At 35.3% G+C, this 23987-nt stretch overlaps 1 protein-coding gene across 2 annotated transcripts in view; it reads left to right on the top strand.

Moving 5' to 3' along the window:
* NAV3 (neuron navigator 3) overlaps window positions 1–23987 on the top strand; it is a 474286-nt gene that overhangs the window by 369780 nt on the left and 80519 nt on the right. For both annotated transcript variants that reach the window (XM_004384618.2, XM_004384617.2), the window contains exons 14-20: window positions 199–469; window positions 1709–2417; window positions 4435–4923; window positions 9759–9800; window positions 11235–11395; window positions 18399–18587; window positions 21565–21617. In XM_004384618.2, the coding sequence (XP_004384675.1) occupies window positions 199–469; window positions 1709–2417; window positions 4435–4923; window positions 9759–9800; window positions 11235–11395; window positions 18399–18587; window positions 21565–21617 (1914 nt within the window). The remainder of the gene's footprint in view (window positions 1–198; window positions 470–1708; window positions 2418–4434; window positions 4924–9758; window positions 9801–11234; window positions 11396–18398; window positions 18588–21564; window positions 21618–23987) is intronic.

Raw genomic sequence — 23987 nt, 5'->3', positions numbered from 1 at the left:
AAGTGAGAATTAAATGACTAAAATTGATAAAACTTAAGTAAAGTCATAGGTAAAAAATAGAGGAATCTTTGGAATTGTTTTGAAATATAAAAATCAGTGCTGCTTCTTTACCACTTACCTGAAAGTATATTCCAGCACCTTAATTCACACTTCATAGAGTCTGCTACATAAAGTTTTCGTATAATATTTTCTGTATAGCTGAAGACAGATTCAGAGAAACGTTCTGTAACAGATGAGACCTGGGACAGTACTGAGGAGCTGAAAAAATCAGAAGAGGACCTTGACAGCCACGGGGATGGTAGTGGCAAATGGAAGGGTGTTTCCTCGGGAGTTCCTGAAGACTCTGAGAAATCAGGGCAGAAAGCCTCCCTGTCAGTTTCCCAGACAGGTTCTTGGAGAAGGGGCATGTCTGCCCAAGGGGGAACACCATCCAGGCAGAAAGCCGGAACAAGTGCACTCAAGACACCTGGTAAGCTTGTGGTTTGGAAGCTGTTACTTAAGTGTTTTAATTTCTTGTTTTCGTTCAGTCTTTGTTCTAGTTAATAATTTTTCCCTTTTTTAATGAGATTCTTGTCCATGTAAGGGACCCTGGTGGCACAGTGGTTAAGAGATCGGGTGCTAACCAAATGGTCAGCAGTTCGAATCCACCAGCTACTCCTCGGAAACACTATGGGGCAGTTCTTTGTCCTGTAGAGTCACTATGAGTCGGAATTGACTCGATGACAATGGGTTTGTTTGTTTGTTTTTTTGGTCCATGTAAAGATTTTTCCTATCTAAAATTTACATACTTTTTGCTAGAAGCCCACATGAATATAATAATCTAGGCATCCGCTGTAGAGAACCCTCATGATTTGGGACTACTAGTGGCACAGTGGTTAAGAGCTCAGCTGCTAACCAAAAGGTCGGCAGTTCAAATCCACCAGCTGCTCCTTGAAAACCATATGGGGCAGTTCTACTCTGTCCTATAGAGTCACTATGAGTCAGAATGGACTCAAAGGCAGTGGATTTGACTTTTGGTTTTGGTGTCTTCATATTTTGCCACAGTCATTTCTGGTCATGTGGAAATAAAATAAGACTACTTATTCAATAACAAGATTGCTTTCATTCTGCCTTCCTTGAGAAAGTTTGGAATATTTATGTTAAGGATGCCACTGTGTTTTACTACAAACTCTGAGTAGCACTTCCCCTAATTTAAAGGGTTGGAATGCTGGAGATTTGAAACACTGTTTGTGAATTAGGCTTTATAAAAAAATAAAAAGAGTGAGAGAATTCTGCCAAATGGTACTATCCTTTTTTTGAAAACTCTCTCACTAACTACTTTTTAAATAGTGTCTAATTTTACATAGTGCCACCTGAAGTACTGATATAATACACTCCAAATATAATTGTCTCACAGATACTGAAATGAATTTTTTTTTCTAGCACTTAGCTGGACAGCTTGCAAGAAATAAGACATTAATAAATAGCAAAAAATGTATGTGTTTATTTTGTCTCCTCGATCTCTCATAGCATTTCCTGACAGCCATATTTTTGTAGGTTTACACTCTTGTTTTCTCAGTATTTTAGAGGGAATGCCTATTTAGATCTAAAACAATAAGCATTCAGGAACTGAGATAATATAAAGAAGCATTCACATTTTACATATTGTTTAAAGAAATACAGTATTAATATGTGCAGACACCTATGTTTGTAAATTTTTATTGATTAGGGAAAACAGATGATGCCAAAGCTTCTGAGAAAGGGAAAACTCCCCTGAAAGGATCATCTCTACAAAGGTCTCCTTCAGATGCAGGGAAAAGCAGTGGAGATGAGGGGAAAAAGCCACCCTCAGGCATTGGAAGATCGACTGCCACTGGCTCTTTTGGATTTAAGAAGCCGAGTGGAGTAGGGTCATCTACTATGATCACTACCAGTGGAGCAACCATCACAAGTGGCTCAGCAACACTGGGTAAAATTCCTAAATCTGCTGCCATTGGTGGGAAGTCAAATGCAGGGAGAAAAACCAGTTTGGACGGTTCACAGAATCAGGATGATGTTGTGCTACACGTTAGCTCAAAGACCACGCTACAGTACCGCAGCTTGCCCCGCCCTTCGAAATCCAGCACCAGTGGCATTCCTGGCCGAGGTGGCCACAGATCCAGCACCAGCAGTATTGATTCCAACGTCAGCAGCAAGTCAGCTGGTGCCACCACCTCAAAACTCAGAGAACCAACCAAGATTGGATCAGGGCGCTCCAGTCCTGTCACTGTCAACCAAACAGACAAGGAGAAGGAAAAAGTCGCAGTCTCAGATTCAGAGAGTGTTTCTTTGTCAAGTTCCCCCAAATCCAGCCCCACTTCTGCCAGTGCCTGTGGGACACAAGGCCTCAGGCAGCCAGGATCCAAGTATCCTGATATTGCCTCACCTACATTTAGAAGGTAAGGATGCGGAAAATGGCGCTGGGGAAATATAAAAGGAAATATATAGTCTAAGACAGATGGATAGATACAGTTTATTTTTATTTAATTTTATTGTATTTAGTTTCTGAAGTTCAGTGAGTTCTAAGAAGCGTAAGAAACTGATCAGGTAAATAGTTAACAAAAAATCAGTGAGCATTTTGAGAAATGGCCAAACATCCTGGTTTCACTGTCATTATAATTTTAGCAACACAAACAGCATGCAGAAGAGACTTAAAAGCAGATGGCAATATCCAGGGGTAGTGCTAAAGTAATAGCCGTAAAATTTCCATAGATTCACACCCCTCACTTGCATAATTAACAAACAAAGCAAAACAGGCCTTTATGACTATTGCCAGTGTTCATGACCTTGGTAGCTATTAATGAGTTGATGATCATGAGTGTAAATGAAGTTGTATTTCTTGTAACAGGTTATATTGGATATATTTGTACGGTACTATATCTTGACATAGGAAAGAAAATCAAGGTATGATATGACTGAGAGAATTGAAAACAGTACCATATCTTGATATATTCAATAATATAAAGATATGATATGATTGACAGAATTTTAAAATATTCAGATATTTGGTACAGGATTAAAAACTAAAGAGTGGGCTAACTCTTTATCAGCCTTCTTTGCAGTGACTCAGGTAAGCAGCACGTCTTAGTTTCTACACTGGGACTGTCTTTGGTATTGAGTATGTGGAGTTCTGCTTTAGACATTGCTGTTTTTAAATACCAATGTGTTTTAAGTAGCAGGAAAATAGATACAGTGAAAGACTTGGGAAAAATATTCAAACCTCTGGGTCTATTTCTCATCTGCAAAACGATAGAGTATGATCTATCGTCCATTACGTGTTAAAGATCTTTTAATGTTTGTTCTTATTTTACTGACTAAACCAAGAACTTTATTTGGAAATAAAGGGCCTTGAAACGTTTACATTTCAAGCAATCTCACATATGTGAGTGTTTGAAGAACCTCGAGCTTATATTCCTCGGTAGAAATATTAATCCAGAAGAACAAGCCTTTTGGAATGTTGATTCTCGTTGGAAAAATAAATTATGACTTGGAGTGAGTGTAGATATTTCTGTTGCTTAAGTTTGAGAGCAAATAGTGCCCTCCTGTGGCCCATTACCTATGAAACAATTTCTCATATTCGTCATAAAATATTTCACTATAGGAAATATGGATTTCATTGCAACTTAAATAGTAATCATTATGCCATTACTTCATATCACTTTACTTCCATGTTTACATAAATTCAATTATATCATTTGCTTCACTTACAAAACTAAAATGTTTTCTAAACTAAACTCCAACATAATTTAGCACCAACTGTGTTTTTAAAATATATATTTGAATACCACTGGCAACTGACATAAACCCTTTGGCCTTTTCTGGGGGAGATGGCAGACACACTGACATGCAGCAGTATCCAATATTATGTCTAACCACCTACTCCCTGACAGTCACTCAGGCCACCAGTTATGCAGCATTAACCGCCTGAACTTTGCCTTATACATCCCTTTTAGATTTTGAATAAACTATTAAACACGAAAGAAAAAACAAAACAACAACAACAAAATCTTTATAAGCATTATATACCGAATGCGTAGAAGTTGTTTCATTATAATGGCTCTGTAAATAGGTAACAGCAAGTATGGTCAAACTGTTAAATTTGCAAAAAGGATTCTCATGAGCACTTAAAATCGTGAAAGTCAGGGATTTTCATGTTTGATTTACTTCAGTTTTGCCCCCTTCTCCTACCCCCGGGGTAGCAGCCCAGTACTGACTTATCCCTCTGGTGATATGAGAGATTTTCAGCACTTCATTAAGAAGTCCAAGCTAATATTAAGTCTATTAATGTAGAGACAGGAAGTGCTTGGTATCTCAGTACACCAAAGCACACTTGGCTCTGTCTACTGTAACCCTAAATATTAAATGTGGATATTAGTATCTTGGAACAACTGAAGTTGTTATTTGTTTTTCTTTTAGGTTGTTTGGTGCCAAGGCAGGTGGCAAATCTGCCTCTGCACCTAATACTGAGGGTGTGAAATCCTCCTCAGTAATGCCCAGTCCTAGTACCACGTTAGCGCGGCAAGGCAGTCTGGAATCACCATCGTCCGGTACGGGCAGCATGGGCAGTGCTGGTGGGCTAAGTGGCAGCAGCAGCCCTCTCTTCAATAAACCCTCAGACTTAACTACAGATGTTATAAGCTTAAGTCACTCGTTGGCTTCCAGCCCAGCATCGGTTCACTCTTTCACATCAGGTGGTCTTGTGTGGGCTGCCAATCTGAGCAGTTCCTCTGCCGGCAGCAAGGACACTCCGAGTTACCAGTCCATGACTAGCCTCCATACGAGCTCTGAGTCCATTGATCTCCCCCTCAGCCATCATGGCTCTCTGTCTGGACTGACCACAGGCACTCACGAGGTTCAGAGCCTGCTCATGAGAACGGGTAGTGTGAGATCTACTCTCTCGGAAAGGTGAGATTTCCTGGAGGCATTGATGAAATCCTCATCCTCTCCCTCCCCATGACCAACCCTCTCCCCTTAAATCTCCTTGATTTCGGTGGGCATGCCACCATGCGAAGGGGCATAAGATTAATGAGACTGGGCCTTTTATTTATTCTTATTACCAAATCTGCAGAAGATTAAAAGTGTAGGATGATTGGATATTAAGTTTCTTTGTAAGAATGCACACATACATATCCAGTAGGCAATTTGAATAAAACTCAAAGCATGTGTTTATATATTTAATGATGTCTTCTCAAGACGTTTTAACAATTTGGCTTTAGCTCCAAAACAACACAAGCTCCCTATAATAATTTAAGCATTTTCAAAGACCAAATTTAAAAAGATTCAACTAGTATGCTCTGAGCAGAATGTTAAATTTGCATTATTAGCACTTCTATGGAAATATAACAAATGACTTGTTTGGGAATCCTAGTAGAATGGGAAAAAGAAATCAATTGTCAGCCATGAATTCTTAGAGAAAACTATAATCCCAGTGACATTTTTAATAGTCCCCTTGAAAATTAATCATATTACAAGGTGTTTCCTATTGGTTTTATGAGTTTTTTTTCATTTAATGTGGAGAACACAACAAGGTATTCCTTACCTAATGCTTACCAGCATGAGCAAAATGACATAGATTCTCCCTCAAAAAAATATTTTCTCAGAAATTTTGGTATTGACTCTTACCTCCTGGAAAATGTCATATAACTGCCACTTTGTTCCTGATATACCTTAATGCTATTTGATTCTTGGCATACCTAAAACTTTCAAAAGCTGTCTTGGCCACATGTCTTAGTTGAGTTATTTGTGGAAGCATACTGCTCGTTGAAAATGCCAATCCTTTGCCCTAAACTCTCTTTCACTCTGATAGTGATGGGGGCATATCTCCTCTCTTCCAGATCTCCACCCTTACTCCCAGCCCTTACCTAGACTCTCTGTACAGTATACCAGGAGTTGTCCCTCAATCTAAGATTCCCCATTCTGCTCTCACCTGTTTCTCTTGCCTTTGTGAAATACAAAAACAAACAAACAAAAAACACCAAACCCTTGCTGTTGAGTTGATTTTGACTCATAGCGACCCTATGGGACAGAGTAGAACTGCCCCATGGGGTTTCCAAGGCTATAAATCTTTACGAAGCCAACTGCCACATCTTTCTCCTTCGAAGAGCCTGGTAGGTTCAAATCTCCGAACTTTGGGTTAGCAGCTGAGCACTTAACTACTGTGCCACCAGGGATCCTTGTGAAATACAAAACCCAGAGTGAAATGTTGTTTCTTCCAGTTGGTTCTATCCCACTTTACTCTCCATTGCCCCTAGCAAGGTTACATGGACAGTTATGCAAATGGGACTTTCTTTCGGTAAAACGGAAAAAGAAGAAAAAAAGAAGTAACTGGAATGTTGATGCTTCATATTTGTGATGATGGGCTACTAATTACAAAACACATTTTTCTCTTAAAAAACTAGACCAAGAGAAATATGACAAAAGCTTCGTGACAGAAACTAAAATGTAGGCATTTGCATCCAATTTCCCTTCTGATTCTACTATTATAGACAGGACACATAACAACCGTGTGTCTTGTGGTTTTTTTTTTTGTTTGTTTAATTTTGATCTAAGAAGTTAGGCTTCCTAAAGCTCCTTAGAGTCTACTTTCAGCAATTTTAAGGTAAATGGGCATCCTCACATGTTATTTTCAAAACATCCAACAAGTAAATCAAACTATCTTGAAAATACATTATTAGCAACCTATAATTTTAGTAAATGTATCCTACATTGTCTACTGGTATGTGAGGAATGCAAATAACAATCTGATAACCAAACTCTAAAGCAGACTACAATTAGGTTATAAATTATTAACCAGAATCATCTCCAAAATACTATTATTATTATTATTATTTTTTAATCATAAAGATGACTGTAACAGATTGACCATTCGGCCATCAATGTACTTCTTTGGCATTCAGGCATTAAAGACTTAGAAAAAATATCCAAATAACTATTTGTAATCAAGCAACCCTGAAATAAAAAACAAATGGCCAATTTGATGAGCCTTATAGATATAACCTACCTGCAATTTTAATACTTTACTCTGATCTATATTTTATCAGAAGTCAATATAGATTTTCACTGTAGAAATATAATATTTTCTTTAAGGAGATCTTTTTCATTGTTCAGATTTTTAAATAGGCCAATTTTACAAAAGGAATGTTCTAATGTTGAAATGAAACTCTGGAGGCATAGTGGTTAAGAGCTATGGCTGCTAACCAAAAGGTTGACAGTTTGAATCCAGCAGGCACTCCTTGGAAACTCTATGGGGCAGTTCTACTCTGTCCTGTAGGGTCGCTATGAGTCGGAATCGACCCGATGGCAATGGGTCGGGGTTTAATATTGAAATAGGCATTAAAATAATTTTTTTTCTAAAGTTAACTTTAAATAAAAATAATTTTGAATAAATTAATGTTTTGCCCTTGATTCTTAATGAAATATATTGATGAATATTAAGTTGTAAAGTGTAAATTTTAATATCTTCATAACTATAGTATATGATGTAATTATCAATTGTATCTTTCCAGTAAACTGGATTGAAATACTTTGTGATATTAGAAGTTGTGCTTTACTTTTCTTGAGAACAAATTACAAGAAATATTAGTTTAAAATATTTCTTTAAAGTACATTTCAGACAGCTTATAACCTATTGAAGAGAAAAATAGATCTGATCTGTGATGTTGGCTTAATTATAACTAAGCAGTCAGCAGAATACTGGGAAAGCTAAGAAAACTAAAGAGCCATACCTGAGAGAAAGTGTGTTCAAGCATCAATATCTAAGGCAAACTAATTAGAGATGTGTAATAGAGATGTACGTAAGTCTATGACTTAACCTGTTTATCTACAATTTTTAAATAGTTTATTGATTTTTCCAGCCTCGTACCATTAAATCAATAGTTTTTCATAAAGATTTTAATTTTTGTTTATTAAAAATGAATAAAACAATAAGTAAATACATACATACATACATACCTTCCTTAACAACTTTCCCTCTATAGCAGCTCTAGATCATGGGTGGCCATTGGGCCATAACCAGTACATATTTGTTTTTGGTTTTTTTTTTTTTTTTTTGGTAGCCTAACCAATGTTTAAAAAATTGTATAGTAGTCACCAACTTTACAAATCTGGATATTTCTATAAGAACCTAGATTTGTGCCTTTCTTTAAAAGGCAGAAGATCTGGGAATCCTGATTTCACATTCGTTTAGCCAAACGATGCCTACCCTCCTTCAGAGCATTGGCTTGAATCTCCACTTCATTCCTTTCTACTGGCCTTTCAATCCAAGCCTGGCCCTTGGAGGCATATGTGTTTGTGACTCAAGGGTTTGTGGGAAATGTCTACATTATAAAATCATTATTAAACCAGATTTGGTGGATATTTCTACTTAAAACTTTAATTGGTTAAATTTAAATGCATTTGTTCTCTAATTTTTCTTTCATTAAATTGCTCAGCATCATATAAACCTATTATTTTTTAAACAGTTGGTTAACATTGGCAAAAATGCCTATTTTCAATTTGCTCTGCAACATTAAACTTTAATAAATGTAGACACATGAAAGAGATAATATTTAAAATGGCTAATGACCATATTAATGTTTGAGCACAAAATAGTTCATATTTGTTCAATATGTCCACACTGCTATGAAACCTTCTATAGTCGAGATATAATACAGGAACAGACCTCTACATAATATATTTTTTTAATTATGGAGGTATTTCCAATAAACAAAGTTAAAAGTTGTATAATGGCTTTGGATGCTTTCTGTTGTAGTGCTAAATAATGGAGTACAAATAGAAGAAAACATTTTAGCTTTGATTTTGAGAGATTAAATTTCAAGTCACTGTGTTTGCATTCATGTTGTATCATTCCCATTATGCATTTCCCGTGTATTTAATTTTGATCATTTAAGGTTCTAATGGAAGAGAGCTATAATTTTGCAAATCCAAAAGAATTTTACTCCTTAGTTATCCACACACCAGAGGTTATAACAAAAATTCTTACACTTGCCCCACTTAGTTGTTGATAGACACCATTTCTCCCTTTTTTTAGAGAGGCCATTCTCATTTTCTCTTTACATATCCTTTCATCCCTTCCAGTGATCAATTGAAAATTACTTAAAATAGAGACTGATGAAACATAGCCTTTTTAATACCAGATTTATAGTCTCCAAGAGATGACATAGTTTAATTTCATTACAATGTTTAAATAAATGATGGCAAAACATTGACTTTCAAGCAGATGCCCATCATACATTATTTTTCTTCTCTTATATGTAAATGAGGAAAAAATATGACCTTATTTTTATTAAAAATATTTCAGTCGTCAAAATATAAGTACTAAAGGGTGTTTTATATCTTCTCTGCCCATTGGAACTTGTTATTCTAACTTAGAGGTGATCTATCTCATTCTGAGCTCTATGATTTACCTGCATGTGCAATCATAGTGGAAGTCTAGTCAGTCACATGAGGCATTAGGTAAATAGAATGCAGAGGGGAATTATGATAACATATGATTTGAACTATTTTTTTAAATATTTCTATCGCTAAATTATTACTGAACAATACTAAGAAAGAAACTCACATGTGTTACAGAAATGGACATCTGGTCACCCTTGGCTCAGCCTTTTCCAATGAGTTAAGCATCAAGCATGTGTTACAAAAATTTATTTTGTGTGGTTCAAACAGAGAACCATTTTTGTTGGATGTGTACTTTGGAAGTTCTGTTTACATTATGTCCTTAGGGATTTTCTTTGTTTTAACAGCATGCAGCTTGACAGAAATACACTACCCAAAAAGGGACTAAGGTATATATTTCTCTCAGCACAATTGCTGCTTTTCTCTGTTGTTATGTAAACTTTGTGTGCTATCTCTCTTCCTCTGTCTTTGTTTGTTTGCCACATAGCACCTGGCATTGAGGATGAAATCACTTTTAATCCTGATGCTTTCTCTAGCCCGAGGAATTGGTGAGATAGTCCTCAGAGACACTGGTAGAGGCCCAGACTCAAAGTAAATTAAACATAATATAAATATCACGATTTGGAAATAATAAGACTGTTCAAAGGACATGTCCAAGGCATTGTTTTTTTCTTTTTTTTTTTTTTTTGGGGGGTGGGGGTGTGGGGCAGCAACTTTTGGTAGAATGCAAAACTCACTTCTGAAAATTAAAATGAAGTTAACTTCCCTAACTTTTGCGTCTTGGAGGCATATGCTTGCAAAACCTCAAAACCCATATTGTCTACAGATGTGGCCAGTAATGTTGAAAGTTTGAAGGATGCTCTAATTTGAATCAAAGAATACATATTTTCATCATCAGAGGAAAAATAATGTCATTAAAGTATAATTTTTAAAGAATCCGTTTGGTAAAAACTCAAAATAGTTTTAGGGTAATTTCTATTTTTCAGGGGTGCTGGTAAATCTGAATTAGTCTTACTTGAGTATCATATAATAATCACAAAATAAGTTTTCATTTCATAATGAAAAAGAAGATGAAAATTTAATCCATGGCTATCCTTTACTGCACACTTTTATCTAAGGAGGGGATACAGAGGAGTAACTCTGTATGAACACGATAAGCTAACTGCTCTTTGGTTTCAAGAATTTACTTCCTCTGGTAAAACAGTAAGTACTGGCCAAAATAGGTCTTTTCCCTATTATCCTTTTCTTTTCCAATTTGTTAGCAATAGCAAATAGCTAGCAATTACTCTATTTCCAAAGATTTTGTCCCGGAAATTTATTTTCTAATAAAGTGAGCACATATGACGTTAAGTGGCATTTTAACCACAAAATATTTTTCCTTCTTCATTTTTTAATAGTTGCCAATTTATGTTCCATTTCCAGTGCCTTTTTGTGACCATCATTCCACTTCGCTTGGCTTCTGGCCTACTACCACTGTCCACCATTTTTAATCTATGTTCACCCTTTTCACATCCTTCCAAACACTGCGCTTTTGAGTCCTTCTCAATTAACTTAGCTGTCTGCTCATTGCTTATGATTTTCAAATTCATATCTCACAGAAGCATAATTTTCTTCTCAAGAATCCTTTACTTTTTTTTTTTTTCCTGTGAGATTCAAACAGATGGTGTGAAATCATCTGGAAGAACTAAGCAATTATAATTAGGTTCAGTCTGTTTGAGAATGTTGTTCAGTCTGAATAGTAAGCTGCACTCAATTGTTTTCCTGTGCTGGGATCGCCTTGCCGTGTGGATGCGCTTAAGTGTCTTAGCTGTGATGTTTTGCAGATATACCCCATCATCTCGACAGGCCAGCCAAGAAGAGGGCAAAGAATGGTTGCGTTCTCATTCTACTGGAGGGCTGCAGGATACTGGCAACCAGTCGCCTCTGGTCTCCCCTTCTGCCATGTCATCTTCTGCAACAGGAAAATACCACTTTTCCAACTTGGGTAAAATATTCTAAAACATCTATTCCATTTTGTTCCTTTCAGCACCCACCTCACAGGAGCCGTGGTACTTCTCCATAACAATTATTCATTAAAAGATGATAAAGACACCTTAACAGTGTATTTTACTAGTATGGTTATTTACTGCTTACAGAATAATTTCCAAATAATATTATCATTGTTATATAGAGAAGCATCCTAAGGCTCAGAGAGGCTATGTGACTTGACAAGTCTCATTACTAGTAAGGGACAGAGGCAGGAATTGATCCCACAACATGAGACTTCTAGCCTAAGAACCTTTCCATTCTATCTCAGAGTCCTCTTAAAAGACAGTAAAACATTTCTGTATTTTTTTTCATTAAAGTGTTCAAATATTTTATAACAAAATTAATAGGCTTTTTGTAGACAAATAGAAATAATTAGGAAGAAGAAAAAACGTGATTCCATAACTCCAAGATCACTTCTTCTGACATATTTTTAAAATTAAAACTCTCGCTGGAATGTGTATATCTGTTAAGACAGTACTCTGGGAACATATTTTAGATAAATGGAAAATAAATAATCAACTAGTTTAGCCACTGGGTTATTTTGTGCATAGCATCATTTGTATAAAATCATTTGCATAAATATCACAGAAAACATAAGGAAGAATGACAAAATAATGAAAGAAGTCTAAACATGCCAGTTATCTTTTAATAGATTCAATGCTTTTAAAAATAGATTTCTCTTCTATAACATCACGTATAAAGTAGCCTCACTTTTTGTCTCTTTTTACTTAAAATGTTCTTTCTAATAGACTCACAGAATGCCCGCCTTCTTCAATAATTTGGGATTCCCAACCTTAAGCCCTGTCGGGACACTCAAAGCTATTTTTTTTTTTTTTTTCTATTTTAACTCTTCTAGATATACTGATGGTGCGGTGGGTAAGCGCTTGCCTGCTAACCGAAAGGTCGGCAGTTCGAGCCCACCAGACGCTCCAAAGGAGAAAGACCTGGCGATCTGATCCCATAGAGATTACAGCCTAGGAAACCCTATGGGGCAGTTCTACTCTGTCCTATAGGGTTGCTCCGAGTCGGAATTGACTCAATGGCAATGGTAGCAATTATTTTGGTCATTGTTCCATATAAGCTAATGAATTCATATCAAATACCAATTTTTTTTGTTGATAAATTTACACATTGCTGAGACTTATTTGCTCCCTCATGCCAAGTGATGTCTAGCTTTTATTGATTTGAGTCATATTTATAAAACACAACAAAAGACATAACATGTTAACCTCAAAACAAGTGTATTGAAAAAAAATCTTTAAGTATCTAAGATTCTAATTTAGAATCTGATTTTATGCAACATCTAAAACACATCCAAATCACCAAAAGTGCTATGAGTTGGTGAGGCTCATCTTGCCTCCTGTCAATTTTTTCACTAGTTGACATTAATTTCATTAGCTGATTCCTTACTCTACTATTTTTGCCATTGTTATTACACTGGTTAAATCCTCCTTTTGCATTATTCTTGAAAAAAAAAAAAAAATCCCCACCACCTAATTTTCAAGGAAGATTGGAGCCCTTCAGTATGCACTTCCTAATATTCACTCATCCTGATCAGTTTCTGCATCATGAGGCCTTCTCATCTATGTCAAAAGAGCAGGTGTGAATATTCCAAAGTGAACACTTCACCTGTGGTTCATTATCCATCTCTTCTCATTACCCTTAGGGCCTGGCATCATAAAGTGTTCTCTTCCTCTTAACCTTTCTTTATATTCATTCCTGTTCATTCGTTAGCACATTTAATAAATACTTTTAGGCACCTTCTATCTTCAAGGAAGCCCTAGTGGTGTAGTAGTTAAGAGCTATGGCTGCTAACCAAAAGATTGGCAGTTCAACTCCACCAGGCGCTGGTTTCCTTGGAAACCCTATGGGGCAGTTCTACTCTGTCCTATAGGGTCGCTATGAGTCGGAATCGACTTGATGGCAACGGGTTTGGTTTTTTGGTTTTCTACATTCAAGGTAATGATATTTATTCTCCTTTAGCCCACAACCAAGTTCAAATCTCTCCTTACCTAAGACTGTTTTCTCCTTTGATCCTATTTACTCTCAAGATAGTATTCTAAATCTTTTTTTCTCTATCTATTCTTACAACTTACAATTGAGTAGCCTGTACCCAATCCTTCCAGTTTCCACTTTTACGAATTATTGGTTTTTTTATATGAAATCTTAAACAGAAATTCAGTACTATAAACAACGAAATCAAAGGTTTATTAATTCAGATTTTAAGTCCAAGTTTATGTTATAAAGTTCAAGTATAAACAATCTAGTTGTTTTAACAAACAGTTTGAAATCTGAGATTGTGAAGAGGATTACTTTTTATGTAATTCTTGGGATCCAGTTCATTTCTCTCTTTTGTTTTGTAGCAAGACATCATAGAGAAAATATAAATTCACATGGATGTGTTATTTCAAGTAGTAACTAAAAAAAAAAAAAGGCTTAGCTGGAAATCCCTGGTGTTCTTTAATTAGACTGATTGAGAATGTCAAAATAAGTAATTTTAGGAGAAATGTCTTTTGAAGATGAATTTCTAATGGTATCTAACAACTACTCACATTTCAAGAAATGAATATAAACACATATACATATGTTACTGGATATCAAAGCACTTCTGTGGAACTTTAATATTCTAATGATTTGAATTTGAAAACCACTTGTCAAATGCATTCGTTACATTTTGTTTCTGTAGACTCCGAGAGTCTGAAAGTCAAGATTACCTTTCTAGGCGGCAGTCTCCCTCTCTTAGCCCATTGTGCTTCCCGCCAGAGGTCCTCTCTCAGCATCATTGGACACAGCTGTCAAATCACCCTATCAAAACAATTTCCAGCCTTGACTTCAGTGACACCACACTCTTGACTGCCTCCATGACTTTCCAATTCATTCTCCCACAGCTATAGCAATTAGTGTACAAACAAGGTTACTTTTGAGAGTGAAAGAAGACAATATTAATAATTGTGCCAGACATTAGGTGTCCTGGGCAACACAATTCATCCTCCATCTGTCCTTCATATTTGTATATTCACCAAGGTGTTCGCCTTAGAGTTCTTCCCATCTGAGAACAATTTGCCATGCTCTCATCCACAGCTTTAAATCTTATTCTCTGATCAACCTCTCTTTCTCTCTCTGGCATATATTTGAGTTTTAAAACTAAAATCCCATCAGCATACTAGATCACATAGCCACCTCAAAAGTTATTCCTTAAGCTCATTTTTTTCTATTTCTCTTATCATTTCATATATCACTATCAACCACTCCTGTGTAAACTCTCAATATAATCAACAGTCTTAACTTGATTCTTCACCTCCCACACCTTCATAGAACGCATTTTCTGTAGAATAAAACTTGTTATTTTATCTCCGAAATATATCCTATGTTCATCCCTCTTTTTCAGTGTCGCTGCCTTTGCTCAAGCTTTTTTTTTTTTTTTTTTTTTTAATGTCTCACTTAGACAATTGCAGAAGATTTCTAACTGATCTCACTGCCTCCACTCCCATTGTTCTCAATTTCTTCACCAGTTGGGAGATATGGAGAAAGAACTTCCTTCCCATACATGTCAACACTCTAATGCATTTACCCAGATTGTATAAGCATATATGATTTCAAATAAGGTGTTCTGAGATCTCTATGCTGTGTTGTTTTACAAGAGAAAAAAATGGTTAATTTTAAAAATATGAAAATTATTTTTAAAGTTGTGATTTTATTCCCATATCACCAGAGCTTCTATTTATAAGGCAAGAAAATGGGTACTATTAAAATGCAATCATAAATAAAAGTTACCTAGTTGTTAAGTGTTAAATATATAAAATGTAACATTTAACTTATTAATATGGATAGCATCATTGTCCCAAATTTTACTTGTCATCACTTGTTTTCAATACAGTTATTTTTTGAATGATCAGTTAACATACATGATTAGTACTGACATTCAGTGGTTGCAGTACCCATGTTTTCTGTATCTGTTCTTACCTTCTACCTTATTAAAAATATATTAATACATAAAATATCTAGAAATGTTACTGTAAAACATCACATGTAACAAACAATAGAAATTTAAAATCATTACAGTTATGTCATGATCAGTAGATTATGCAGAGCTACTGCAAAAGTTAGACTATGGTTAATGTGTAGTTCCTGGCTAGCTAACTATAATAGAAACCATTTTCACTCAAAAAAGCTTATCAGAATATAACAAAGTAAGTCTTTGAATGAAACGTCATTTACCATTGGTCACAAAATCCTGGTGCGGCGTTTTATAATCTGGCGAGACTCCTTGCTGTGCTCCCATGAGTAAGTAATAACAATTGTTCGAATTCATTTTTTACCTTGTCACGAAGGTAATCTTAGAGAAGCATTAATACCCGTCACTACCGAATTCTATGTATTTGATGGACCCTTTTGCATTCAGACTGATGTTTAAACACCTTTGTATGGGAATAGTTTCTATGCTTTTGAGTCCAAGGGTCTCTCCACCTTGAATGCCCTTCTGTTCCTCTGCTCCATATTCACCCACTCAAACTGTTCAGAATTAACCCCTTTTTTCTATACTCATAGACCTATACTCAGAATCTTAGAGCTGGAAGATGCCTACATTCAATCATTCTGGTTAAATTTTATCTATTATGTAAATTTTTATGACATCTCTACTTTCTGCTTTGAAACAACCAGTTAAAGGAAATTACCTAAATCCAGAAATAGCACACTTTTCAAGTTCTCCTTTTAAATGATCAGATAGCGTTTTCCTGAATCTTCACCTATTCTTTCTAGTTCTACTCCCTGATTCCACAGAATATGTTAAAATTAGATTCCACATGATAACTCTTTTTTATTTAAAGCAGTGTCCTAAAATGAGTAACTAATATGTCCAGATATAGTAGTAAAGTCTGGGAGTGACTTGGAGATATTTAAAAACTTACTCCACATTTCTATCAGTTCCCATCCTCCTCAAATCATGACAAATAAACATATAATCTTAAAAACAGTGGCTTTGCTGTGCAAATGCAATTTAAGACAAGGTCCATAGCCCTCTTTGCCCTAAGAGATGGCCACATAGATATCTCTCCAGTTTAGAAAGTCTGGTGCTTTCCCTGGCGTTGAATGGATCTCTGAGGCCATTTATTCTACCATTTTTTAAGTTATTCATGAAGAACCAAAGAATTGAGACTGGGAAATTTGCCTGCAGTCAGATGGAAGGCAAAGCCACCACTAGAAGCCCTGTACCAATTGGTGCTCTATTATAGAAATTTTCTTTGACTGTCTTATATTTGTCTTCTATTCTATAACTGTTCTTGGTCTATTTTACATATTTTCTTTTCTGCCTCTCAGAGTCACCTCCACTAGATTCTTAGCCTTTTAATATTAGGGACCATGTCATATTTATCTTTCTATTCCCCACAGCACCAACAAAGCAGACCCTTCATAGATATTAGCTTAATTGAACATTCTTAAATAGCATGAGTGTCTCTCTCTCTTTCCCCTCCCTTCTTCCCTTCCTCCCCTCTTTCTCTATCTCCCTCCCTCCCTCCCTGCTGCCCTTCCTTACATGGATTTTGTACATGGCCTACCCATGGCTTCTTCCTTTTTCATTATATTGTGCATATATACACATAGATACATTTCTTAATCCCTTGTTTTCTTCCTTTTTCTTATTCTTCTTTTACCCTGTTCAATAACTAGTTTTATCAGCGGGAAGTTCTGTGAATTAATACAGTTAATACCTATAAAGTATCTGGCATAGTGTGTAGCATATAGGAGATAACTCCCCTTCCATTACTCTAGGAAATACTCCTCCTATTTTACATTACTTTAAGAGCTACTGTATTATACTAAGATTAAGTGTAGTGCCTGGGTCAAAGTAGTAAAATTTGAAATGATAGCACATCAATTCTGAACTAATAACATATATTACCCAAGATTTCGAAAGTACTCGGTAGTTCCTATCATACTCTAAGAGATTCTTGCCTGCTTCTGCATATACTTGTAACAAACTTGCTTTTCTTAAACATAAGAATTCATGATAAATTTATCTCTCAATTTGTTTTCAGCTTTGCTTTATTTTAGATACTAAAACTATTGTTTTCCAATGCAGTTGTACACTCCATCAACCACGTCTTTGTTTCTACTGATGATTATCAGTTTGCCTAAAATGTTAAATTGCATTAGCACTGTTTAGCAAAGGCAAATAAATTTTTTTGTTTTGTATTACAGACTTAATATACCACTTCTGAAACACAGCATGTTGTGACTTTCAACTGTATTAGAGTGATATTCTTGTTATAGATACAATAGAAAGAAGTATATGTGATTAACTATGATAGGCTACAGATACCAAAAACTTTACATTGTATTTCGTTTAAAAAAGATGTTTCTTTTACTCTTTCTCTTTTATAATCTAACTCTGGTAACAATGAGATGACAATAAGTCCTGACCATTAACTTAAATATACGCAGAACTAAAAATAAATGGTAAGTTTTACCTGGAAGGACTAAACAGCTTGTTTTGAAAACAGATTTTTTTATATTTTACTTTCTTTTCAATTTTGCTTTTCTCATTAATGTAATGTATTCTTCTTTTTTTTTAAAAAGCCTACAGACTCTAGAAAGATAATCTTTTCTTTTGTAAAAAAAGCCTACAGACTCTAGAAAGATAATCTTTTCTTTATAACAGGCAGCTTATAAACACTATGTTATTAAATTTCTAGCATGAACAGTAGATGTGATTTGGTGGTTTAATGTTGCTTTAGAACTTGTATGCTGCTCGCCATGAAAGTACTAGAAGAAAAGAAGAACTCTACTGTAACTGTTATTGAATATTTCAGAGGCAGACTTTTGACATACCTTGATTAGGGACACCACATAAATGCGTGTTTCCACAACCATTGTGATCACATTCTCACTTTCTATCAACCCACTCTTTACATCATTCAAGCCCCAGAATAATAAGCTGTGCATGCTTTGTTTTTCAGTGAGCCCAACCAATCTGTCTCAATTTAACCTGCCTGGTCCCAGCATGCTGCGCTCAAACAGCATCCCAGCTCAAGACTCTTCCTTTGACCTCTATGATGACTCCCAGCTTTGTGGGAGTGCCACGTCTCTAGAAGAAAGGCCACGTGCCATCAGTCATTCAGGCTCATTCAGAGACAGCATGGAGGAAGGTAGGTGTGAGAGGAAATAAAGATGGAATGACTTTATTTAACTCTAAGATGAAAACTATTGCATAACATGTCACAAAGGATTCCTGGAGAGTAAACAAATAAGTATAACTCTCATTTGAGAAGCCCTGAAGCTTGACAAAGTTTTTTTTTTTTTCTTCCCTGTATTACCTTCCTTTTTTTATGCATTTGGAAATATGCCAAAAAATATTTAGGTTTAATATTTGGCTATGAAACAGTTCAGGACAAATTCAATGTTATACAGAAACACATCGTTTTAGACACTGTTTTACACAGGGTGCCAAATGTCAGACCCAATCTTTTGTTAAACACTTCAGTTAAAGTACCAACAAGATGCATAAATCAGAAAAACCCTCTTATGAAACTATCACATGTTGCCTGCTTCTATTCTTAGAAAGTCCCTCTGGTGTTAGTTTATTGAAGTTGTTATTACCATAACATTTTAAAACTCATAATCATACCTGCTTTTTGCTTTGTAAGTCAGATTTCTTTATCCAACAGCAATATAGTTGCCTCACCTACTAAACCTAAATGTGTTTATAATTGCAGAATTCTGTGTATTAATTATAAGTCTATATGAAAAACTCAGGAAGCTTCATTGATGTTAAATGTATATATTTTTGTAAACTGTATAACCTCAAATGTCAAATTTGCTGTTAATAATTTGAGAGATTTTCCTTTGTGACATAATGAATGATTTCCTTAAGTAAATCTAAGGGAAAATTGTGGTATACATATTATAAAGTATGTCAGCCAAGGATAAAATAAAACTAAATGTAAAGATTGATGAGAATAGAACAGACATGAAATCAGTCATACTCTCCTCGTCTAAATAATTACATATAGGAGAAATGTCTCCAAATCTTGAAATAGACTAGGATTTAAGCCTCTGCCCATCCATTTATTTCTGGAATGAACTTGGGCATGTTTTTTAACTTTATTAGCTCTAGTTTCTGCATCTGTAACTTCACAGGTTTGTTATAAGGATGAAATTAAAGAACAGTTCTGTCTATTTTCTAAACTTCTCACTAAAAGTGTAGGCAGTTATGAGAATTGGCTCATGTTTTTGAGATCATCAGTCTATGCGTAAAATGCTGGCACTGATCAGTTGACCACAATTGCCACTACAATTGGCATATTAACCGAGCCTCTGAGTTTAGCATGACAGATAGTGAATCATACTCTGAGAGTCTGCTGATTACTGCCAATATAGACAGGCAAAATATAACCAGTCTGAAACTTAACATCATTACTGTCCTGAAGTGCTTCTGTTGTTCTCTTCACAGTCAGGCTTCTTATAATTTTGTAAAAATAATTTGCAAAGCACAGTGATGGCTTTCTAGAGTGCTTCATTTACAAATAGAATGTTGTTTGTATGCTGGGAAATTCTGGCCTTCCATGTATGAGGACTGATAAGTCTGAATTGCTGGACACATGAGTGGATGAGATTGCCTTTTGATGCCTGCTCGTTAAATACAGATATAATTCTTCCGGTATGGTCTGGAATCAAAAAATTATTGAACTAGAGAGATGTATCTTAGTGATACCTGCTCGATGCTCACAGTAACAGATAAGGAGACTGAGTCACAAGTTATAAGGTTATAGAAGACTTATAAATAATATATAACAGAAAAAGAATGGAAAAGTGATCTCCAGAGTCCTTGTCCACCTTCTTTCTGGTACACCAAGCTAACACTCTTAGTTCATGCTAGTGTTAAGAAGTTGAAAGAATGTAATTTTGGGGGGGGGGGCGATGGGGAGGCAGAGTAATGGACTCAAAGACTAACAGTTTGCACATCTCATAGAGTGGTAGTATTTGCCCAAGCTAGAAATCTGGGAGTCGTTCTTCATTCTGCTTTTGACCCACATCTCTATACCCAATCTGTTTTAAAGAAGTGCTTAGTGTATTTCTGAAGTGCATCCCTTTCTTTTCATTCCCACCGCCACTATCCTGATGCAGCTTCCCCAGCCTTCCCCAGACCTGGTTGTGAACTCCTCCCAAGTACTCTTATAGTACCCAGTACATTACTCTTGGTAACACTAAAGAGTAATGTACCTATTCTATTGTAAGTACCTTTTTAGTTAAGTATCTTTCTGCTTCTTTATAAACACCTACCATGTGTCTTATTCAGTTTTTTTGTCCCAGAACTTAGCAGGAGCTGGTCACATTGTGTGTTTAATATTTGTTTAATGAATGAATAAGCAGATATAGCTGTATAGTACCACATTATGAAAAGAGGAAGAATTTTTCAACAAATATTGTAAAGCATAGTGTTATCCACCTTTGGGTTTTAATGTATTGGAAGTGCACAATTATTAAGCTAAGGCAAGCTTTTAACTGTTTAAAGATGGTATTTTGACACACAGCCAGAAGGCAGTATGTGAGTGCCATTTTCATTTTTAATTTCTGTGAGCCACCACCTTGAACTAAAAAGTATTTTTTATTACTACAATTACTAAAGGACTAATAATCCTACATTTAAACAAACGTGATCAACTCATTGCAGATAATGTTGAAATTGTAAGTTAGATAAAATGTTTATTTCTTTGAAAGTATATGGGAAAAAATTCCGAAAATGGATCTTAATGGTATAAAAATGAAAACAAATAAAATACACAAAGTGTTATTTTTTTATAGCAACTTTAGTCTGACTTTCCATGATTTTTTTACTGTTATATTTGAGTTTACCGTATCTTCCAATATGTGCAAAACATATTTATAGGTCTCATGCTTGTCATCCTCCCAATAACATGGTGAAGGAGGTACTTTGAGGGATTCCTATGGGAACTTCACGTTTGAACATTTTGATCTCTAAAAAACAACAGCAGGATTGTTCTCAGATTTGTAGAGCTCGTTGTTATTATTTTATTTCTGTAACAACCTTTTCTTCATATTTTCAGGAAAGGCCTGGGGTGTATGAGTGGGGTTTATTATTTTATCTCTTTTGGTTTTCTACAGTTCATGGCTCTTCACTGTCGCTTGTTTCCAGCACTTCTTCTCTTTACTCTACAGTAAGTATTGGTTTTTAAGAACAAGCTTTTGCCTTTGTGAAGCATAGAGATTATTAAATCATTGACAGTTACATAGAAGTTGCACAGTGAAATAATGGTGTACTCTAGGCACTGCTTGCCCATTAAATGACATTACTTTACCAACCCTTCTGTGGCCTACTTATATGTCCTTTCACTATAGAGCATTCATTATAATCAGTGAATTTCATAAAACCAATTAGGGTCTGATTTGGAGTCTCTGAAACCATGTACTATGCTCTACATATTCATAATATTGACTAGTTTTCTTTGATTCTATGGGTCATGGCTGGTAATTGATATTTTATGCTATCTTCTCCATTGTACTTTTTTGAAAATAGTGCCAAAGGGTACTAAAAGAACTAGGGATGGTTTTTAATAGGTCTTTTGAAATAGACTGTTATTAAAAAAAAAAATTATTTGTTAAGAGAGAAATATTTATGTTTCAATATCTTCCCATTGTGTGCCAAGATGAAGTTTTTTTTGTCCAAAAGTGAGGTGTATTTAAAAGCAGTTTACTGAATCTAAAAAAGACTTGACTGCTACAAATAGTCGTTAATCCTGTATTGAAAGTTTCATGGAAAGTTCTCAGTCCTGGCTGTCACTGAGCAATTCGACCATTCAGCGTTAAGGACAATACTAATTTTTTGTTCATTTTCATGAGGTTCTAAAGTTATGGCCCTTTCTTTATAAGTTCATCTTAAGTATTTACTACTTTAGATAGTCACTCAAACTCAGACTATTGGCAGGCAATATTTTTCCTATCATTTTTCTTTTAATGATTAAAATTGCCAATAGATTGTATAAATGAAGAAATTACTGTTAATTTTTAGATAAATCTACTGTTTTAAGGAAGTGGATAAAGAAGTGAGGAATTTATTGGGAAAGACACGTAAAAGAAATATACTATAACTTAGTTTTGCTCTTATTTGGGCCAATGCTTCTGCTTGTTGGGGAAACGTATTCTGACTTAAACCATTACAATTGAAGTCTCTATATAACATCAAAAGATACAGTATTATACTCAATTTTTAAAGATACGTAAAACAATATTTGGATAAAACTACCTTTGTGAAGTCTAAGAATGTCTCAAGAAGACATTCTTAGTCTATATCAGTGTGGTCCCCTAAAATTTTCTGTGATGATAAATAAATATGTCCTATATGTATACTGTCCAATATCATAGCCGCTAGACACACGTGGCTATTGAATACTTAAAATTTGTCTGGTGTGATTGAGGAACTGAATTTTTAATTTTAAATTTTAATTAATTCAAATTTAAATAGCGCCACATATGGCTAATGGCTACTATATTGAATAGAATAGTTCTGAAGGGAACAAACCAGTTTTAACTAGTGGTCTTGAGTCAACACAAACTCATAGCAACCTCACGTGCGTGAGAGTAGAACTGTGCTCCATAGGGTTTTCAATGGCTATTTTCAGAAGTAGACTGCCAGGCCTTTCTTCCAAGGTGCCTCTAGGTAGACTCAAATTTCCAACCTTTCAGTTAACAGGTGAGCTTGCTAATCATTTACAGTACCCAAGACCGCCATTTTTATCACAATCTATGTGAAACACACTTTCTGAAATTATATAGTACACAACCCACACAGCTGTATAAGGTTGTCATTTATAAAATAAAGCACTTAGGAAAAAAAAAGAACTTCAGAAAGAGGATTAGAGACTATAAAATCAAAATAGTGCTCTTATTAACCTTGAGCATAAAGCATGTTATACTGTAACGTTATAAAATTATGCAATTTATAAAACTATAGATTTTGCTTAAAAATACTTAAACTAACAAAGAACTCATGGCAAAGAACATTGGCTTGTAAAATCACCAGTCTAACAAATTCCACGGGGAAGATTCTTTTTTCATATGTAACTTTTTTAAAGTCCCTAAAAATTACAATTTGGTAACATTTCAAAAGTATCTTATTATAAAATTGTGTAAATCACATTATATAATTTCTGAACCGAAGGATTGAAGGAGGTTGAAAACTGGTTGCAAAGCACAGGCCCAATCTGATCTGTCAAGATGTTACCTTTGACGAACTAAGAGTTTGTTTTAATCTAAACCAACACTATGAAATCTAGAGCTTTTACCTAAAAATTCAAATTTCTAAATTTTTAAGAAATTAGAATATCAGGAACACTGTGATGAAATTCCTCCATGATTACAATCATCTGGCGTCCATTCTTTCAGATGTTGGCAGGTGCTTTCAGGCAAGCCACAGCCTTCACCACCTCTTCTTTTCTTCCTAACCAAATTAGAGTTTGAGTTGTTATCCTTGTGCTGTTGCTTTTTTCCAAAAGGGTGTGTGTGTGTGTGTGTGTGTGTGTGTGTGTGTG

Source organism: Trichechus manatus, unplaced genomic scaffold, assembly GCF_000243295.1.
Source record: "Trichechus manatus latirostris isolate Lorelei unplaced genomic scaffold, TriManLat1.0 scaffold00125, whole genome shotgun sequence".
Lineage (NCBI taxonomy): Eukaryota > Metazoa > Chordata > Mammalia > Sirenia > Trichechidae > Trichechus > Trichechus manatus.
This window is presented reverse-complemented; position numbering and strand designations above follow the sequence as displayed.